The sequence below is a fragment of the Coniophora puteana genome, assembly GCF_000271625.1.
Source record: "Coniophora puteana RWD-64-598 SS2 unplaced genomic scaffold CONPUscaffold_4, whole genome shotgun sequence".
NCBI classification, from domain to species: domain Eukaryota; kingdom Fungi; phylum Basidiomycota; class Agaricomycetes; order Boletales; family Coniophoraceae; genus Coniophora; species Coniophora puteana.
This window is the reverse complement of record NW_006913056.1, coordinates 2,252,546-2,271,732: the sequence shown is the minus strand read 5'-3', so window position 1 is coordinate 2,271,732 and position 19,187 is coordinate 2,252,546. Positions and strand designations below refer to the sequence as shown.

Here is a 19,187-nt window from a genome sequence, read left to right as displayed (position 1 = left end):
CTACTGCAATGCATACGCTAGACTTTCTGCGCCGCAGTAAGCTTCGCTCGTTCTGATCGTCGGATGACTTAATTACGTTTATGTTAAGGAGCAAGCCTTTGGATCACGACATGGTCTATTTGGGGGTCAACCTCGCTCATTCGGCCGTAACTTGATGCGAGGGGGAGTTTATAAAGCACATTCGCGAGCGGTATAACGTCCGAACTCTTATTCTATCGCTCTGCCGCCCTACCACGATGTCAACCGATACCAAGACCAAGGCTGAGACGATTGCAGAGCGCCCTCTCGACGAGAGCTTCTACCGCTTGACCGCAGACGAAGCGAGTTTCTACAAGGCCCAGACGGGCATTACTGACGATGATGAGTTGAAGAAGCACATCATGGCTGTGCAAGCCAAGGCGTATCAGGTGAGTTGACCGCGTTTCCCTCGATAACTAGTCTTACATTCGTTGACGACTGCAGGTCTTTCCCTACAGTTGCATCAGATCCTTCGGATTCAGTGTGTAAGTCCGACACGGGCCATGTGTCTCCTCCTTAGGTTGATTCTCATTTTGATTCCGCTCAGTCTCAAGGTCTCCAAATTACCTGCCTATGACCAAGTCTTGAAATTGGGTCGCGAGCGCAAAGGCGCCATACTCCTGGACATTGGCTGCTGCTGTGCGTACGGATCGTACGCTTTTCTCATGAACATAGTCGAGTGATCTTTGTCGTTCTAGTTGGAACTGATCTGAGGAAGGCTGTTGCCGATGGCTTTCCGAAAGAGAACGTGGTCGGATCAGACATACATGCAGGTTAGTCCCGTTGACTCTTCAGGACTACAAAGTCTAATAAACCCGTCAATCATCTTCTCCAGACTTCTGGAAACTTGGATACGAGCTCTTCAGAGACACAAAGGACACCTTCCCCGCCCCTTTCGTGGCCGCCGACGCATTCGACGACGAGAAGCTCCAGCCAGTCGAACCGTACTATAGTCCTGTGTCTGTGGCGATCCCACCACCGGATCTTTCCTCCGACTCGCTCACCTCCCTGAACCCGCTTCGCGGTCACGTCTCGGCGCTCCACGCGTCCGCGTTCTTCCACCTGTTCGACGAAGAGCAGCAGCTGGACCTCGCCAGGCGCCTCGCGGGGCTGCTCAGCCCCGAGCCTGGCTCGATCATCTTTGGTGCCCACGGGGGTAGGGAAACTAAAGGGCAAAGGGAGTTCGAGACTCGCGGTGGCAGACGCATGTTCTGTCACAACCCCGAGAGCTGGAAAGAGCTTTGGGACGGGACTGTGTTCAAGAAAGGAACGGTGGAGGTGGAGGCGTTCTTGTTTGAGAACAAGCGGAGTCGGATCGAGGCTGGATACGATAAAGTTCCTAAGGAATTGAAGGCGCTTACGTTGGTGTGGTCTGTCAAGCGTCTGTAGCAACGAGAATTATACTACACGGTCGCAGTCAGATTGCAGGAGTATCAGTAGTTATAAGACATTTTGTGGTCTCGTTTACCCCACAACGTAGCCATGATGGTGTTCAAAACCTCTTTGCAATGCGGCACTTCACCACGGACGATCTGATCCATCTTCATAGAAAGGTTTTGCAAGATGACTGGATTGCCGCGCAGCGCCAGCAGAAAACCCATCTCCATCTGAAAGATTTTGGGATGCCTGTAAAGCCAACGAATTTAGTTTCTGAGATCTCTGTGAATCGACCTCATTGGCGTACTCGGATGTAAACTTGGACGTCACTTCATCCAGGATATTGGACGCTGAAAGATCACGACTGATAGCCTTGAAGGCATGCTCACGAAGGGTGCGCAACTCGAGCTAAGAATATTCAGATATTTCTAACAGACGAGATTTAAGTAGAAATCTTCACCTTATCCGCCAGACGATACATAGATTTTGGTGAGCAAGGATGAGAAGATGATAACTCATCTCCGACACCCTTAGGTGAAGTCTTTCTGATACCAGTAGAGGTAAGGGGCAAGAACTGGACATTTCCGGTATACGAATAGTTAATTAATGCCTTCCAGCTGAAGTACAGTGGGCGAGAAACTGATTAAACACATAGCGCCGACAAGGATGCAGTGACGAACGTTTGATAAGCCGCGCCTGTCACAATCATTGTGTCATTCGACGAAGTGACTCTTGTGCTAGTTAGGCTTCCTGTTGAAGCGAACGGAGAATTATATGCCTCGACTGAGGCAAGGTCCACATAAGGTGTGTTCATTGAGATTTCAAGTCGAGTCAGCAAGCACTTTATACGCACCTTCACGTTCTCGTGTGCGGGATAGTCCAGCAGAATCGACCTCCTCGATAATAGCTTCCTCGTCGGGATCAAAGTCGCTGTCATCTTCGTAATCGTAATCTTCTGGCTGAACAATGCCGTTCGGATAACCCTCGGAATTCACCAACAACCCTGGTGATGAGTTTTGAGTGATTTATTCTTGCTCAGAAGCTTCTAGTAACGCATACCTTTCGAGTTTTTCAGAAGTACATCCATGAACGAGGCTGCATACAAAGGGAGTGGACATCTCAGGAAAACACGCCCATCAACCAAGCGACGACGGGTGAATGCCATGTATGTAGTGCATCCAAGACTTCCAACGAGTATACTGTCTGACAGCATCCTCAGCGCGTTGACCAAAAAAGCATTCTCAGAAGGCACGGGTTGCGGAAGACTCCAGTCCTGTTCACTCTCTGTGCGCACTTCGATAGTAAGATGTGAGTTATGCAAACAATGGCGAAAGATGGGTGCGGGGAGGAGAACATGGCAAAGCCCGTCCATAGGAATCGTCGTTTCGTGAGAAGCTTCGCCAAGGTTTGAATCTTGGCCTACGATTGCCGTAAACGTATGAGTACTACAGCACGATTAGACTCGAACCCCATTTGAGGATACTAGATTCAAGCTCACGAAGAGAAACGGAGCTTGAGAGAGCGAATCACGGGATCCTCCACACAGCCAGTATCCACTATCACATCCCAACGTTCACTGAGCAGGGAAAAGCGACGTTAGTTGTAGTATCAGTTAAGATGGTTTGTTTCGTACTGTTTGAAAATGGTTGGAACCAGACCGAAGCGTAACCCCATGCCGCAGCGTGTCGAGAAGCACGGAAGACGGGATTCTTTACCAAGCTGGCTAACGCGCAATACGATAGAGATACAGTTTCCCTTGCGTTCTTCTGTCTGAAGGTCGACGGAGTACATCGAAGCCATAGCTGAGCGTGAGCGGGGAAGTAACCACCTTGCCATGAAGTGGCACCTTTTTATTCATGTTGAGTGTTGAGAAGACACTCGAGGAGGAAGGTATCTTGAATCAGCAAGGGACTAAGCCAGAATGTAATTGTCAACACGTGTTGAAATCTGCGCTCTGGTCATTAGCCTGAGTGGGAGACACGAAGTAAAGCAGCCCAGACGTGATCGCAGAGTTCGGGGATTGGTTGAGGTACTATCGAAGACTTCGGACATGAAATATCAATCTTTGGCTAAAAAAGGAACGAGCAAGACCGTATTTTGCGAGTAACTTCTGCGAATCAGCTCATAGTCGGCAAACGCACGAGGTCGTTTAGACTATGCGCGCCGAAGTTCCCCGAAGCACCTCCCAAATTCAAGCCAACCTTGCCCATTTTAAAGACTTACTGATTACTTGAGGGATGAAATTTGCCACTTGGAACCTCAGGCTATTTCGTGGCATATAGGCGAGGAATGGAGCTTCAGCTTCAAACTCCACGGATGTAAGCATCAAGAATGCATAACCAAAGAGTACTTAGATTTGCCAACAGAGCCGAAAGAGTACTTCGGCGGATTACAAAGTGACCCGAAAGCGAGCTTCAAGTTTTCAGCTCTTCGAAAACAGATGTTTAGCGTGAATTGCTGTTGAAAAGAAGGGGCAAGAGCCTAGCTAGGCTGTCCCATCACGATTGCGAGCTGAAGCGCTGACATCAGGTCAGAACGTGCTTCTAAGGTAGACTATCATCAGACACGTTTTGTAGGCCTTTCCCAAAGGAGCCTCCATTGCCCAAAGGTCAAACGCAGGGTTGGGATCAAAAGAGTAATGAAAGAACCTAGATTCGAACTATATGACAGGTCCTCCGAGGTCTGTCGATAGTTGGCAGTGTGAACTTGAAGTACCAGCTAGAAAGGCTATCTGTTTGAGGTTTTTGGAGAAGATATGCACCCTCTCGCGTTGCTTCTCAGACAGCTTCTCGAGTAAAGGGGAGAAGAAGACACAAAGGTTGTTGTAAACTTGGTCCAGCGAGCTCAAGGCCTAGATGCACGGGGGTGAGTTCCTGGATCCGATGGGAGACAGGTATAACGAAGAAGTTTTGCCTAACCTGCGTTCTTCCCGGTCCGGTTGCCGCTGCGGTCCGCATCCCGTTTTTCCGTCATCGCTCCATGCCCGTTTTCGGTGAATAACCCCTGTCTCTATCGTTTGTCTTTGGTGTTCGACAAGCGTTTGATCTTTCCTCTCGTACTAACTTTATGTAACGTATACCCTGACGTCAATGACTTGCATCCTAGCAAGATAATTTTTGTTTTCAGGATATCACGCGAGGCATGAAGTTCGTGACCTCGTTCCGCATCAACCTGGCGTTCCGACCTCTTTGCCTTTGCCATTATTCAACCGTTACGTCTCATCATCAAATGAGACATCAGTTCAGGTGATGAAGTTGTCCGCCTTTCGAATCTCGTGTTTTAGGATGACTGTCATATTCAGAGTCATCCCCGATTGGTATTCAAATTTCTTGTCAGTAGTTAAGCGTTGGTTTGATGATGACAGAACCAAGTGGCCGCACATCAAACCACTGCATGCCACTTATACACCAGCTCAAGCACGGTTAGAGCTATATGTTTATAATAACTGGCTCGCTGAGCCATGGAGTTGCTGTATGCTCTATGATAATGTGGAGAGATTCTTTTGGCAAGCGCTGCTGGTAGCTTACTAGTAGGTATGGAAGTCGCAGACCGACGCTAACAAAAATGTCACCCCAGAGCCACTCTTACATGACGGAGGGCTACCTTACTCTAGGAACTTCGGATCCAGGTATGCCCGTGAGGGCCGTGTTTATCAGAAATTACGAGAAAGCTGATGGAAAAGGTTTCGGAAGACTCCGACTCGGAGATGTCCTGGAAGCGGAGTTTAGCGCGCGCCTTTTGCTCCTCTGATATCGACAATTCGTATATTGCAAGTTGCCGCAATCTCTATCACGTTTTTACCTTGAGGTCACGGTAACATCTCATTCGGAAGGGGCTATCCTTTTTATCTCGCTCACAACTTGCGAGGGTTTTCCCACGAATTTATTAGCTTATGTGAAACATATCCAGAGGCCTTCCAGGCTGTGCCTGAGGTTGATCTCGGCCCTGCACTTAACCTATTTCTCAAATGGAATTATTCTAAATCACTAAGGTGGTGTATCAAGCTGGAACTCACCAGTCAAATCAACCGTTATTTTGAGCGTAAAATGTCAGCTCTCACATCAAGAAGCCCGCTGCGTGCGATCATTCTAACTCCTTGAACCCTCGGGCCCCAGAGATAACAGCTTCGCCTCATCTCAAAGCCGGTGATGCTTGAGAGTTCTATGTGTTCCGCTACTCTCTCCATAAGCTTGTTAACGCTTCTACCACTTGATATTCCTCGGTCATCAATCATGGTTGATTGGATGCCTGTAATTTTAGCTAGCATCACCACATGCGTGTCACCGCCGGAATAATATAGTCAGAATCAAAGAGATCTTCAAGATTTCCAACCACGCATTTCTGCCTCGGGATTCAACTAACAGTAGCAGTGAGAAAGATTCTTGGTCGACCCCGCAATTCATAGAAGCTTGACGACATCAGATAGCTATAGGACTCATCTCATGTCCTCTGTTTCCTCAACTCCCTCGCTGTTGAGGAGGCAACGTTATTTCCTGCCATACAGCCTCACATTACTCACATCCGAGAACAGAAAACGGGATAGGATTTTTTGCAGACATCGAATTCGTCTTGCGTTCTATGGAAAAAGCCATGTACTACTGTAGAGTGGCAGAATTATTTGTCTTACTGTTTATTTGTCTGATGTTACGCTCACTGGCTATGATGTGCTCGGTGCGTACACATCGTTAGTATTTATACGCCCTACTTACTTCGACTAAACAATTAACGATAATTCACCAGACTAGCTTTAGACGAAGACAGCCCGCAGACTAATATCTGCCCGAGTTGCTTTATGCGACGATCTGAAACGGCAACGTCGGTGGCGCAGAGTGGATGAAGCAGCAGCTAGGCCTGTTTTGTGGAACCTTTTGTATGATACCAAACTATCAGGTCCTATGATTATCTTTGCCTGGGCTCGTAGCAGGCCTTGGAGTACAATAGGCTGTGGGGTTCTACGTGGCGCATCCACCGGCATATTGAGTATCGATGACACGAAGCATACAAGATCTCTCGAGGGCGTTGACATTCAAAATTAAAACAAATATCCTGATTTCCTCCGTCGCACGAGTCGGGGCCGAGAAAGTTCATCGAAATAGCTGCAATTTCAAAACAAGAACACCGTGACATCTCAGTACTCACGGGCGCAAGCATAGTGTCACCGTCACCGTGTGTGTCAGGAGGCCCAGCTTATCTATGGTGCCGCCCTCCGGTTCCGAGGGACCTCGCCTGAGCGGCTCGGCGCGTCATTCTGGTCACATATGGCGAGCGACGTGCGCCCAGCACTGGCGCAGTACTGTCTCCAATTGCTTGTACGCGGGAGGCAGCGCGCACACGAGCTCTCTTCAGCTCGACGTCAACTGGCGTGCTCCGGCCATTAGATCATTACCTATCTGTCAATCATTCTGAACGACCCCTGGTCTAATGAAGGCCTCGGGGTTCGTCGCAGTGACAGCGTACGGTCAGCAGACTCTCAATTCCTGATGCGTGATGCCTGGCTAGAACGATTAGTATCGCACTGAGGTCCCTCGCCGTCACAAGCTCAAGGCCTCATGAGCCCATCCCCCTATCTATGACTGCTGCGGTCCCTAGTTCGTTCGACGTTCGCACGTCGATTCCTGCAGTTGCGTCTGTTTGAGTTTCTGCTGCTGCATGCAGAGGCCTGCGCCTCTCGGCGGTGCCTGCGCCAATCTCCATTGCAGACCCTTACAAACGGGACCCCAGATGGCGCAAGCAAACAGAAGGCATATGTTTCTAGATCTGCGTATTCTAGAAGCATTGTCATGATGTCAAGCCCCAACGCAATGCATCGAAGGAAACGCACATTGCCGCGACTGTTGCAACGTTGAACCCGCGCAAATACGGTGGTGCCGAACAACGCCCAACTCCGAACAACGGAGACCCAACTCGACGAAGAAGAAGCAGTGAGCAGATTGATCGGCGGAAGGCAAGTCGTACATACGGTCGACGCCTTGATCATCTGCGGGGTGGCACTGGTGCGGTAATAACAGGCCACAGTCATGATGCATGATATAAGCCTAAGCTTCTTCGGGGCACCTCATTGTCCAGGTGGAGTTGAGCGGGTGGAACACTGCTGCTGCAGTGGGGCCTCGGAAACATATGACATTCAACAACGATGCAACGGCAGTGGGTCAGCGGTGGGTCGCCTCAGCCGCAATGTGGAACTTCCCTTGGTGGGACTGAATTCACGAAAAGCACGCTTGGCAAGGAACACCTCGTGTCGGCGCGAAGAATAGCAGCGAACACCTGACGGGGCTAAACGTGTGGTCGAAGGCGTGAGTAGCGCTGAAGTGAATGGGTCGCGGGCCACTGGCCCAACTCTAACTCTAATCCGGTGTACGGTACTTACAAACCCACCTTCATTAATTTGCACGCGGATCTATGTTCAAGTCAGCAGATGTTTACCAGTGACGATTCGAACGGAAGCCACACCCAGTCAACGAACCATTCCCACTGATAATACCTTTCGATCGACGAAAAAACAACACATTGTTGAATACACGGGGTGAGGAGGAACTCCGAACTACCTTACTGAACACTTGTGAACGAGGGATGGGATGGGAAAAAAGTAATAGAAAACAGAAACAAAGAAAAGAAAGAACACTGGAATAAAAAAGCACTAATTTCAACCGTGAACGAGCGTAAGACAAGCTAACAGCCTCTCCTTCGATGCATGCCCTGCCGCCCGCCATATTGTATGTACAGTAACGTATTGTAACCACGACCGCTTTGAACATCTGCATCTCTAAAAGAAATCTCTTCTGCATATCATCGCCAGCCGTCTGATAACGGTGCGCGATATCCCCTTTTGGCAGATCTGTCTGCTTCGCACTGAAGAGAAGAAACATACGCATGGAAGGAAGTGAAAGAGGGCCGAGTACCAGTATGTAGCGTGGGAGGAGTGGGAGGGGGATTCGGGAGTCCGAGGTGTGGTGCGAGAGGGAGAAGCAAGTGTATGTAGCGATAAATGTCCTTGTGTTGAAGGTAGGCAAGGGGGGACGGTGGAATTGCAAAGGAGCGTAACGGGGCGAGCGCGGCTCGCCGTGAATGACGGTATGTATGTAGCGGGTACTAGCGTAGTTGGTTTGTTGCGACGAGTTATGGCATTGATTGAAGGGGTTGTGGTGAGTTGGGGGGATGCCCGCGAGGGCGATGTGGAATACATATGCTTGAGGTTTATGTTATGTTATATGACGACAGCGACGATGTGTATGACAGGTTCCTGAAAAAAAAACACGTTGTCAGCATCCATGACCAAAATGACGACCAAGGGAAAAGGTGCACATACCGAACAACTATGGGCAGACGACCAGAATAAAGTACAAGAGAAGAAAAAACGGCAGAAGGAAAACGAACACCGGAGCGCAGCATCAGCCAATGTTACCGGCGGAGCGCCGACAGCATCTTCGCGAGCGCGTTGATCTGGCCCCGCTGCACCTTCTTCGGACCGTCGTCTTCCCCATCGCTGAGGTCTGTCGTGCTCGTCGCCGCGTCGCGTCTCACATGCGCATAGCCAGCCGGGACCGGGCGCTCGCTGATCGTGTCCAGCGTCCCCTTGCCCGAAATCTCGTTCGCCAGATTCGACTTGCGCGTCCGCACCTTGCGCGGCTGCGGCGGCGAGCCGAACACCGCGCCCTCCGGGTTCGGATGCAGCTGGCGCGGGAGCTCGTACAGCTCCCACGGGACGCCGGTCATCACTGCCGACTCCGTCAGCACGAGCCAGCTCGGACGAGGGTCAGTGCGTGACTCACTCTTCACGTTCTTGGGGATGGGCTGCCCGTTCGGGCCTACGGGGGGTGGTGCGGCGGGCTTCTGGCGCCACGAGCCCGCGCTGCTCACAGAAGTTGCCGTGGTGGCCGTAGCCATCGTGTTGACGGAGCGCATGCTCGAGTTCGAGTAGCGCGTGAAGGCGGACGATGACGTTGACGTGGTCGAGTAGGTGGCAACGGAAGCCGACGAGGCCTGAGAGGATCGCCAGGTTGCTTTCTGCGCCGGGGTCGGTTGAGGATGCGGATGAAGAGGACGCTCCGGCGAGCGCCTGCTGCTGCTGTCGGGAGAGCCCGCAAAGCCGAGCGCGCCGTTACCCTCTTTGCTCCAGTTTGCGCCTGCGCCATTGGGGCGGGGCGCATGTTGCTTGCGCCCGCGATGCGCAAGATCTTCTTGCGAAGCATTCTGTGCGCGCCATTCGCGGCCAGTTGACCGGCCGCCATCGGAGGAAGCGGAATGTTGAGAGCGGGAGGAAGAGTGGTGGGAATGTTGAGCGGGAGCCGGTTCGAGCCCCATGAGCAGGGTCGCGACGTTGCTCGACATCCCAGAGGTAGGGGAGGGAGGAGCATGCTCCTCGTGAGAGTTCGAGCCTTTGGAGCCAAAGCCAAGTTTCCACTTGGACGGCTTCTTGACGGGTTCGGGAGCATGGGTCTGAACAGGGACGGAAACAGGAACGGGAGGTGGCGGTTCCGACACTGCAGAGATAGGGATGGGCCTCACGATACTTGATGAGCGGGAGGCTGGTGCGCTAGGGCGACTTTGGCGGCTAATCTCACGGGCGAGAGTCTGCGATGCGGAGGCGAGCGTCTCAAGAGTGTGGTCAACGCCGCCGTTGACAGTGGAGAACGTGGGAGAAGTAGGCGAAAGAACAGTCGACGCCTTGGACTTATTCCGAGCACCACGCTTGCCACGCTTCTTCGTCGACCGACTCCGCCCATCGTCGCCCTCACCATCCGCCTCACCATCGTTCTCATCGGGTGCCTCGAGCTCGGGCTCCTCGCGGAGAACTGGTCCCATAGAGCCAGGTCCCATACTTGGGGCACGCGACAACGATCGCTGACCAATGATCGGCGTCCGCATGCCAGTGCGGGAGCTGGGTCTGCTTGATGGAGGGCAAGAGTTGATGATGTGACCAACAGTATGCGCGGCACTGCTTGTGGAGATGGTGCGAGTGTGGCCTCTGAACACAGCAGGGCTCATGAGAGGTGATGGTGGATTGGAGGACAGGAGTGATGGGAGATCCTTAATCCAGGTACCAAACTCGCCAGCAGTAAGGGGGTTCGAAATGTAGGGGCGCATACGGAAGACGCGGGTAGCGAGGAAGTCCGCGACGACGCCAGTCATGCCGGTGAAACGCTGCATGAAGAAAGTCGCGCCATGGGCGCGGAACAGGGAGAAGGACGAACACGCTCCCTCGGCGGTGTCAGTCCAGGGGTTGTAGTGGTACAACCTGGGAGAGGGATCATTAGTAACGAGATAACAAGGGAGTGTGTCGCGATAAGCAAGGGGCAGGGGTTGCGAAGTCCAGGAATAACAAGTAGAAAGAGGACACCCGATAAGGAAATGACGCAACGGTGACACGTATACGGAGGCATCGAGCGCGATAGCAGGAAAAACAAATGATGTCTAGACTCACATGTTGATCAGGACGATTCCAAGACTCCAGACGTCTGCCTCCGCGGTTCTATATGTCGGTGCGACGTTGTTCCTGCACTCGAAGCTCATGTACGGCGCGGACCCGCAGTCCATGTCGCTGCTCTCCGTGTCCGTCGTTGCCAAGCCAAAGTCGGAAAGCTTCACAATCACCCTGCGCTCCTTACTTGAACCGGAGACGGATAGCGAATCCGTTACGATGAAGTTCTCCGGCTTGATATCCCGGTGATAGACACCCTGTTCGTGGCACGCCTGAACGGCGTCACACATCTGCCCAAACATACTCGCCACCAGCCGCAATCGAGTTGTCCCCAACAACTGCGACGGGTGCAAACTCGCCAAAAGGCTTGGCGTCGGTGGCGTCCGACTTGGCGAGCCCATTCCAGTACCATCGTCAAAAGCCTCATCTTCATGATCGCGCGACTGCTCAAGAAAATAAAACAGATCTTCTCCAGGTACGAACTCCAAAAGCAACAAAAGGAAAGCCGACGTCTCGAAGGTGCGGTGCAGCGTGACAATGTTGGGATGCGACCGCAGTGATTGGTGGATGGTGACCTCGCTAAGCTGTGCGTCAAGCGCCTCGTCGTCCAGGTTGGCCTTGCCGAGACACTTGAGAGCAAACTCCCGACCGTAGACAGTGCGCTGAGGTGGGATGTCGAGGTCGATAGGGCCAAGATGGCCATCCTCTGAAACAGGCGGCCGGGAGAGGACCTCGCGAACGAGGTAAACGACAGCATACGAGCCGGAGCCGAGGCGTCGTACGACCTCGAACTCGGAAGAAATGGAGAAATCTTCGAGAGTGGGTGACTGTATGCGGGCAGTCCGGACGAGTTGGCCCTGTAAGGGGATGCCGTCGCCGACGATATCGCCGGGAGCGAGAAGGTCTTCTATGGCGGAGCTGGGAGAGGTCGAGCGAGGGGGTGTCTGGGGACGTGCGGGAGGGGTGGGGGTGCGGTTGACGAGAGAAGAAAAGGGAACATGCTTGGACTTGGGGGTAGGGGGAGTGGGAGCGGAGGGGGCTAGAGGAGACGTTGGCTTGTTAGAAGGCTGGCGAGAAGAAGAGTTCGTAAAGCGTTTGTTGAAGATGCGGAGAGCGCTGTCATTATGGTGATCTGTACGATGCTTGTTGGCGTAGGCGGAAGACTTGAAGGGGAGAGGCTGGGGGATGGGCTGAGCGTTGTACTGGAGCATGGTCTATACGCTTCACTCGCTCTCCGGCAACAGCCAGGACGCTCCCGTCGTCTTGGTGGTCTGTATGGCAGGAGAGAGATGAGTGTGTTGGATGCGGGATATTAAGAGGGAGGGGACATACGCTGTGATGGGATGGGGAGGAAGGAAAGGCGGCTCAGAGGAACATGTGGGTGGGCTCTCACCGTCTTTGAAGAACACGCTTCTCGATTAGTCGATTAGTAGCTGGGGACAAGTGTTTTATTGCACCGCACGCGTGTCACAACTACCAGCAGTCCATGTGCTCCCTTTCCCATTTCACACCCCGCGACCATCTCCCTCCACATGCTACCGCCCCCAACCAGTTTCCCCGACGTCCCTCCAACCAGCCCACCTCCCGCCTCTTCCGCCCCCTCCAGCCTCGCCACGGGCCAGCCAGCGTCCACAGCACACCGCGAGAGCTTTTTGTGTCCCTCCAGCTCCGTCCGTTCGACCCAGAGGGCGAGTGGTGCAGCACGGCTGTGCTCCGCAGCATCACATACATAATCGGCAACACGCTCTCGGCCCAGGCTCCCCCGCCGCGCCGTCTTCTGTCCATCTATCGTCACAAATATTTTATTAATAAAAATAATACATTCAATACACTACTGTCACCCCGTCCCTGACATCGTGAACCTCCCCGTCGCGCCGAGAACGGTGCCTCTCCTTATCCCACCGGCGTGCCTGTAGAAAACTTAGACAAGCCCCTGTTGATGTTTGGCGTGAGCTTGACCATGTGTGTCGTCGCAGTCGACCCCCGACAGCGCCGACTCCCCTCTTCCAGACCGAGCTACCGTCTCGTCGTGTCATATTCTATCGGCCTCGTCCGTCCGTCCGTCCGTCCGCCGCCGAACGTATGATCGACAGACAACACTCAGCATCATAGGCCGTGCGGCCGGTATCAGCCGCGGCCTCTCGATCACCAACGACCTACTTGTTTCGACCAAATCTTAGCTGGATACTCCAACACGCGCTCCAACGAGATTGCCATTTCTCCTCTCCTTCTTCCCGCCCGAAATGCATCACTGCTTCCGGCGCGAAACAGAAACAGCGTGAAACCTAAAACCAACCAGCAGCAGTCCATCACCCGCGTGTTCTCACTCCGCGCGATTCGATTGAGCGCAGCACATTGCTATGCAACGCCCACCTGGGACACCCTGCTTCTCTTATCTCAAAAGTCAATAGGACCGTCGCTAATTGCGACACTCGGCGACGACACACCTCGACACACACACCGCGACACGTCCCCGCCTGACGTCTCCGTCGTTGCGTCGAGATTGAACCAGGTGGTGCCGCCGGAGGTCGGGTCCTCCTGTCTTGTGCCCTTTCACACATGCTCCCGCTCCACGATCATCTCAGAGCTGGTCTGGGCCTCTCCCTACCGCATGACGACTGTATCATATGCTGACAAATTCAAACATATGACATCTCCTTGCTGAGATTCCCTCGAAAGGCCACTTGGTCCGTTCTCGCCGCCAAATTGCGCTATTTTGGTCTGTCCCTATCACCACGCTCTAATTCAGTCACATCTGCATCGTGTTGATCTCCCCAACGTTTTGTCAGTTTGATTCCCTGAAGGCAGCTTTGGATCTGTCCTCTTTGTGTTCTTTGTCTCCTGTGCTCTACGATCGAAAGAGGCTCTCGTAACGTATGTATGTATCGCGATCGCGATCTCACTACAGCAGCTAGCGTCCTGTCCTTGCTGTCTGCTGTAGGACCACAGCGAGCTGCTGCAGCATAAACGACCCCTCCAGACCCCTCCCGAGGAATCCACGTTCATGTTCTATGATTCACCACCCGTGCCTCGTCACACCATCCCATCCACATCACACGGACTAATGGTACTGGCACATCACGCCTGGGATGAAAAGAACAGACGGGCGATGCACGTATGCACAGGGACGATCGACAGCCCCCTCTTCGTCACGGTGCGTGGGCCGGGAGCACCGAACGGCCTGTAAGGCCTGTGCAACACGTATGGACGGCGCATGCCCACATCACCAACGGCAGACAGCACAGCGTGGCCCGGGATGGCCTCGGAACGTCGGAGATGCTGGCCATCATCGGACGGACGGCTTCATACAGCGCAGCCGCGTGGTCCCGTCTTGGTATGTCCCGGAGCAAGGCGCAGACGTGTTCTGCCACGACAGTTGGTCCATCGGTTATTTCTCCTGGCACGTCGACTGTCGGCATGTTCTCGCACGTTCGACGGTCTTCGTGCTCCGTGTCGACCGGAACGGCGTTACTTCTCCTGAATATTGCACGCCGCCGGTACGTACAAGCGAGCCACCATGTGCATCATGTGTTCTTATTTCTTAAGCCCGATCTGAGACGTCAAAAGCTAGAAGCGAAATACTACATAGGGCACATCCTAGCACATCAGAATGGAGGCGTAGTGTCTGCCATACGAGCGTCTCTGTATGCGCGTAATCGGAAAGCTCTTTAAAGGCGTTTGATTCAATGATAAGTGGCTTCGCGAAAATTTTCGAGATGTGTGCATGCATGATGTTCCGGCGGATTCTGGCCATCCAGCATCTGCCTCTGCCATCAGAACCGAGGGCGCGCCTCGAGGCTCTCGCCTCCGATCTAAAAGGTCTCGCGCTTGTTAACCGGAGCGAGGCGGAATGCATATCGTAACCTGTTTGCCATTCCGTCGAGGCTTTGACAGCGGGTCTCGCCGTCGCGCCGATTATCCGGTGCTTCTTACCGTTCCATGGCGGTCAATGTGCGTTGCATGCAGGAAATCCCTTCTCCATTGTGCCTTTATTATGATTGTTGAAAGAGCTCAACAATAGAGCGCCGCCAGACGCCGCTCTTTCTCGTACGCGCACCGCGGCTGGTACCTTGAACGCGTGCACAGGTCGTCCGTGTGCAAGTGCCGATGTACTGTATTCATTTCGGATCAAGAGGGCAGAGACATGCTCACGCATAGACCAATTCCACAACCTTCCACAAGCCTCAAGGAACGGGAACAACGGCAGAACGAACCTGCGAATCTGATAGAAACAGAAACCCCGTCTATTGTTAGCTCCGAGCGGACCCGCTGTCGTTTGTGCAAGTTGCTCACTCTCTCTTGAATGAATAGCGAACTCCAAGTTCTGATCACGACCCGTACATAGACTAAATACTAAGCACTCAAAATACCTGTCCGGGCTAAGGTTAACGTTCAGCGCGAGCAAATACACAGGGCTCTCAATATGTTTATATCACTGCGCGATGCGTTCTCAAGAGACTGAATGCGCGAAGCAGGCTCGAAGTGAAGGTAAGTCAAAAATAGGGGGTTGTTCGTCGCGTCCGTGCGCACGCCCAAGGTCAGCTGGTTCCTGCGACCTGTGTGGTCCTCCCGAGCCAGCGGTGAACGGTGTGCGCTGTCTCATGCTGAATTCAGAAGAATTGTTGATTGACTTGATGCTCCACTTCGTGTAGCTCGATGCAGCGTTCAGACTCGAGCCGTCATAGTGCACCGGCCCTGCCAGTGTCACAACGACGATTGGGAGAGCTACTAGCAATCTTAAACTGAGTCTGCATGGCTCAAAGAGTGCGTTTCATCGACAAATATTGTACAGCGCATCTCACTTTTCCCAACGAGTATCGTCTGTGCACAGCGCAAACAACTAGAGATGCTAGTGGTCGCTCGCCCAAGCCTTGCAACACCGGCACTGGCAGAGCCTTGCCTTGAAACCTTTCGCGATTGATCTTGGGCATTGCCACCAGGGGTAGAACTTCAAGACGAGTACTGCCCGCCATCTCCTGAATTCATCCATAACCAGGGCCGTGATCCCTGATCAAGGCAATGCAGAGGCAAACACAGTCCAGACACTGGTTAGCTTCCGCGGTCGGTGATTTAGTCGCTGCTTAAGCTGTTGTGTCGATGTCGGGATCAGGCCTTGGCGAACTTGGAAATGACCGAATCAGGTCCAGAGCAGGACCAACCGCGCCCACACACAAGGCATCCCCAGAAGACCGACCGGGATGCGGAACTAACTGAAACACCGGAGCCGGAGTCGGGGTGCGGCTCCGGCCCCGGCTCGAAACTTTCCTCCTGCCGCTTCGGACCGTTTACTCGGATGATCGACGGGCTCAATTCGACAGCGTGGGCGTTCGACATGACACGTGGTGCTGCTTAGCCGCGTCGACGTCTGCCGACATAAATATTCCCCACAGGCTGCGACAGCGTCGGTCGATGAGTGGACGTCATGATGCGCGTCTCTCCGTCTCGCTGGTCAAAGACTTGAAACGCTTCTAGCTGACTCACAGGTGCTCTCAGATATTCCTGGTTAGACTGTGCACGACGCGGACTGGTGTCAGCACGCGCGGCAGCGAGCGACGCGCGCGCCTCCCAGCAGGACACGATGGTCCGTGATTCTCTGTGTGCTGTCCCTGCTGCACTACCTTGTGGACGTCTGATGGTCGTCGTTCTGCAAGCACAAATTACAACTTCGCGTGGATGGGTCTGGACTGGGTGTGGTGGGTTTTCGAGTGACTGACGCCTACTGATGCAGACTGACAGAGAGTGACGCACGGCTGCCCACAAAACGCACCCACTTCATTTTACTTCATCTTACCGTCCTCGGCTATCTTGGTAGCTAGCTGACAGCTAGGAGCTTTTGCGCTCCACTGATGTCAGCGGTCTGGCGGCGTTCATTGATCTTTCTTACCCCAGGATTTCACGTCCATCAGCTTCTGTCTTGATTTCGTTGGCCCATCACCGAAGTTCTCGCTGGGGATGTCGATAACGAGTGGAATGAAAGCCTGGTGGAGTGCACCTGACTTCGCCACCTACGTCAAGATCCTCGTTACCACACCTGGTTTCCCCCTTGAATGTTACCTTGGCTAACGAGATCGTCCTTGTTCTCCGTAGTCAAATCCCTTCGCCCTGCTACACGCCCGGCCTGGAATGCAAAGGCACCATATGGGTGGGTTCTAAAACACGCTATAGTCATTTCAACGCTATCAAATTCTCCATCTTCTTCAAGTTTCACATTCCGGTCGCCCGCAACGTCTTTCTGACCAAGGCTGTGGAAAACACATTGTTTTCATCAAAGTCCCTCAGGTGCGCAGTCATATCCGCACGACGCAGCTTTGCCTCGGCGATAACCTCCCGCACCACGCTGTTCAGGGGCCCACGCTCTTCGGACGTCTTTTTTCTCTGCCAAAAGTCTTTTTACTTCGTGCAGCTGCGTGGTGCAACGTTTGATAGGGCACTCATCTGCGTGTCTTTGATAGTCTCTTGGCCCCTCTTGGCTCTTGCTTGCGTAGGCTTCTCGTAGATGGCGCCACCGCTAGATGAGCTCGACGTTCCGCTTTGGAGGGGATAACTGAGCTGGCGGCTGGTCACGCACTCAATCGCGGTTTCGAACTGTCTGTCTTTTCCCAGATACTGCTTCCTATCTTCAGTGAATTGACGTGGCTCGTGGTCAGGTGCACATTAGGCTTTCTTTTGCTCTCAGACATCGCTATTTTTATCACATTCCCTGTAAAGATCCTAGTTGTGGAAGTGCAATAGCTCAAATGTCGGAAAATGATAAAGTAGCACGACGGCGTGCCCTCTCGCCACATGTCCATTCTTTCCAAACGACAAGGGTGGGTGTTTACCTCCATGATTGCGAGTCACATTGTATATGATATCAGTAAATGAACTATCAGTACCGTACTGCGATGAAGGCAACCACATTCATTTCGTTGTTCTCCTTTCGTGTCTGAGGCGAGTCCAGAAGTCTATCTTTCTGATTTTATGATCGTACACGAGCATGCTATGTGTTACATGGTTGATGCATATTATTGTATGCAGCTAGTACTAGAGTCTTTATAAACAGAAATTTGGAGTGTTGCTTGGAAGTCAGAAGCGCTGTATGGGCACTAAAGACTCCGAAATCATGGAGCTCAGCGCTTGAATCCCTTGATCAGCCACTGCCATATCAACCGGTCACGGCCTCTCATGGAGTGTGCATCTGTCTTGAAAAGCAACTCTACTAGACCACCACCTCAAGAGGGGTCTAGAGCAGTTAAGCTCGTTGTCCTCGGTGATGGTATGAGTCGCCGTGTTCTGAGCCCTCATACTTCCTCGGTTTCTTCTGACCACTCTTCTTTTCCACTAAAGACGGTGCGGGAAAGACATCTCTCGTCGCCGCATACGCAGATAAACGCTTTTTGAATGATGTAATGAGGTTTCATATCATGTTCTGGGCGAGCAAACGTTCATACTTTCGTCTTTCTAGGACGAGCGAAAAGATATCTACGATGCATTCAGCGTTGGAGTGGACATAGAGGGTAAAGCGATAGACTTCCGAGTCAATGACACAGTTGGCGAAGAAGGCTACGACAGACTTCGCCCCTTGGTATATCCTGGAACGCACGTCATGATCCTCGTCTATTCTGCTGGGTCCCCTGACAGCCTCCGCAACGTCCAGACAAAAGTAAGCCATCTGAGACAAAGTCACACATTGCTAACTATCGGCCCGCGTTCTTATTGGCTGCCCCCACAGTGGCTTCCTGAAATTGACCACCACGCTAGTATACGGGTGCCACCGCTGGTGCTAGTGGCGAACAAGACGGATCTGCGTGGCGACCACGATAAGGAAACGCTCGTAACCACAGAACAAGGCAAAAAAGTCGCCCGCAAAATCGGAGCAGAACACCTCGAGTGCTCCGCCAAGACCGGCGAGGGAGTCGAGGCAGTGTTCGACGTTGCCTGTCGTCTTGGTGTTGGGGAGTCTGACAGGCCGACGCTGAGACCTATCTGTAGAGGGGGCCCTTGCATCATATGATGTGCTCCAGAAGAGTTGGATTCCAGAAGCCTGCCACTCGATTGGTCATATGGTCAGAGAATGGGGCGACGGCTCGAGTCTGCTTTTTGTAATGTACTCTACAGATTGTCGTGTCATATAATCAGCTTCCTGCACACGTTCGATAATGTTAAGGTCGCCAAGAGTCCTAATAAGGCCCACTGAGATGGTGGAAGCCCTTCTTCGATGTTCACCGCGCGTGCTCGGCCTGCCAAGATGAAAGGCGGCGACGTCCACTCTGGGTGAGTTCTCGCCTAATAGTACATCACCTACTCACCGAAGCACCACCGAAAGCATAAGCGTTGAGCCCAGAAAGTAGCGCCCAGGTCCAAGTAAAGCCTACATTGGGAGCCTAGCTCAGCC

General features: G+C 52.8%; 5 protein-coding genes across 5 annotated transcripts; 2 read left to right on the top strand and 3 right to left on the bottom strand.

Annotated features, from left to right (window-relative positions):
• Nucleotides 1–236: 236 nt before the first annotated feature.
• On the top strand, nt 237–1,407 carry CONPUDRAFT_152322 (uncharacterized protein; the record flags this gene model as incomplete). The annotated part of the gene is made up of 5 exons (XM_007768906.1): nt 237–407; nt 463–503; nt 566–657; nt 717–791; nt 854–1,407. 5 exons carry the CDS (start codon nt 237–239, stop codon nt 1,405–1,407), a joined length of 933 nt encoding a protein of 310 aa, XP_007767096.1.
• Nucleotides 1,408–1,451: 44 nt separating this feature from the next.
• CONPUDRAFT_152321 (uncharacterized protein) lies at nt 1,452–2,482 on the bottom strand (the record flags this gene model as incomplete). Its single annotated transcript, XM_007768905.1, has 6 exons — nt 1,452–1,644; nt 1,703–1,803; nt 1,856–2,012; nt 2,076–2,178; nt 2,249–2,398; nt 2,455–2,482. 6 exons carry the CDS (start codon nt 2,480–2,482, stop codon nt 1,452–1,454), a joined length of 732 nt encoding a protein of 243 aa, XP_007767095.1.
• A 6,117-nt stretch (nt 2,483–8,599) lies between these two features.
• CONPUDRAFT_71880 (Pkinase-domain-containing protein) lies at nt 8,600–13,374 on the bottom strand (the record flags this gene model as incomplete). Its single annotated transcript, XM_007768277.1, has 8 exons — nt 8,600–8,635; nt 8,702–8,708; nt 8,798–10,630; nt 10,817–12,015; nt 12,291–12,590; nt 12,649–12,723; nt 12,974–13,098; nt 13,275–13,374. 8 exons carry the CDS (start codon nt 13,372–13,374, stop codon nt 8,600–8,602), a joined length of 3,675 nt encoding a protein of 1,224 aa, XP_007766467.1.
• A 3,306-nt stretch (nt 13,375–16,680) lies between these two features.
• Nucleotides 16,681–17,493, bottom strand: CONPUDRAFT_71879 (uncharacterized protein; the record flags this gene model as incomplete). The annotated part of the gene is made up of 4 exons (XM_007768276.1): nt 16,681–16,818; nt 16,845–16,962; nt 17,022–17,199; nt 17,382–17,493. The coding sequence occupies 4 exons, from the start codon at nt 17,491–17,493 to the stop codon at nt 16,681–16,683; spliced, it is 546 nt and encodes a 181-aa protein (XP_007766466.1).
• A 484-nt stretch (nt 17,494–17,977) lies between these two features.
• CONPUDRAFT_164261 (P-loop containing nucleoside triphosphate hydrolase protein) lies at nt 17,978–18,938 on the top strand (the record flags this gene model as incomplete). The annotated part of the gene is made up of 4 exons (XM_007768904.1): nt 17,978–18,068; nt 18,140–18,198; nt 18,258–18,455; nt 18,525–18,938. 4 exons carry the CDS (start codon nt 17,978–17,980, stop codon nt 18,804–18,806), a joined length of 630 nt encoding a protein of 209 aa, XP_007767094.1. The 3' UTR covers nt 18,807–18,938.
• Between the last annotated feature and the right edge of the window lie 249 nt (nt 18,939–19,187).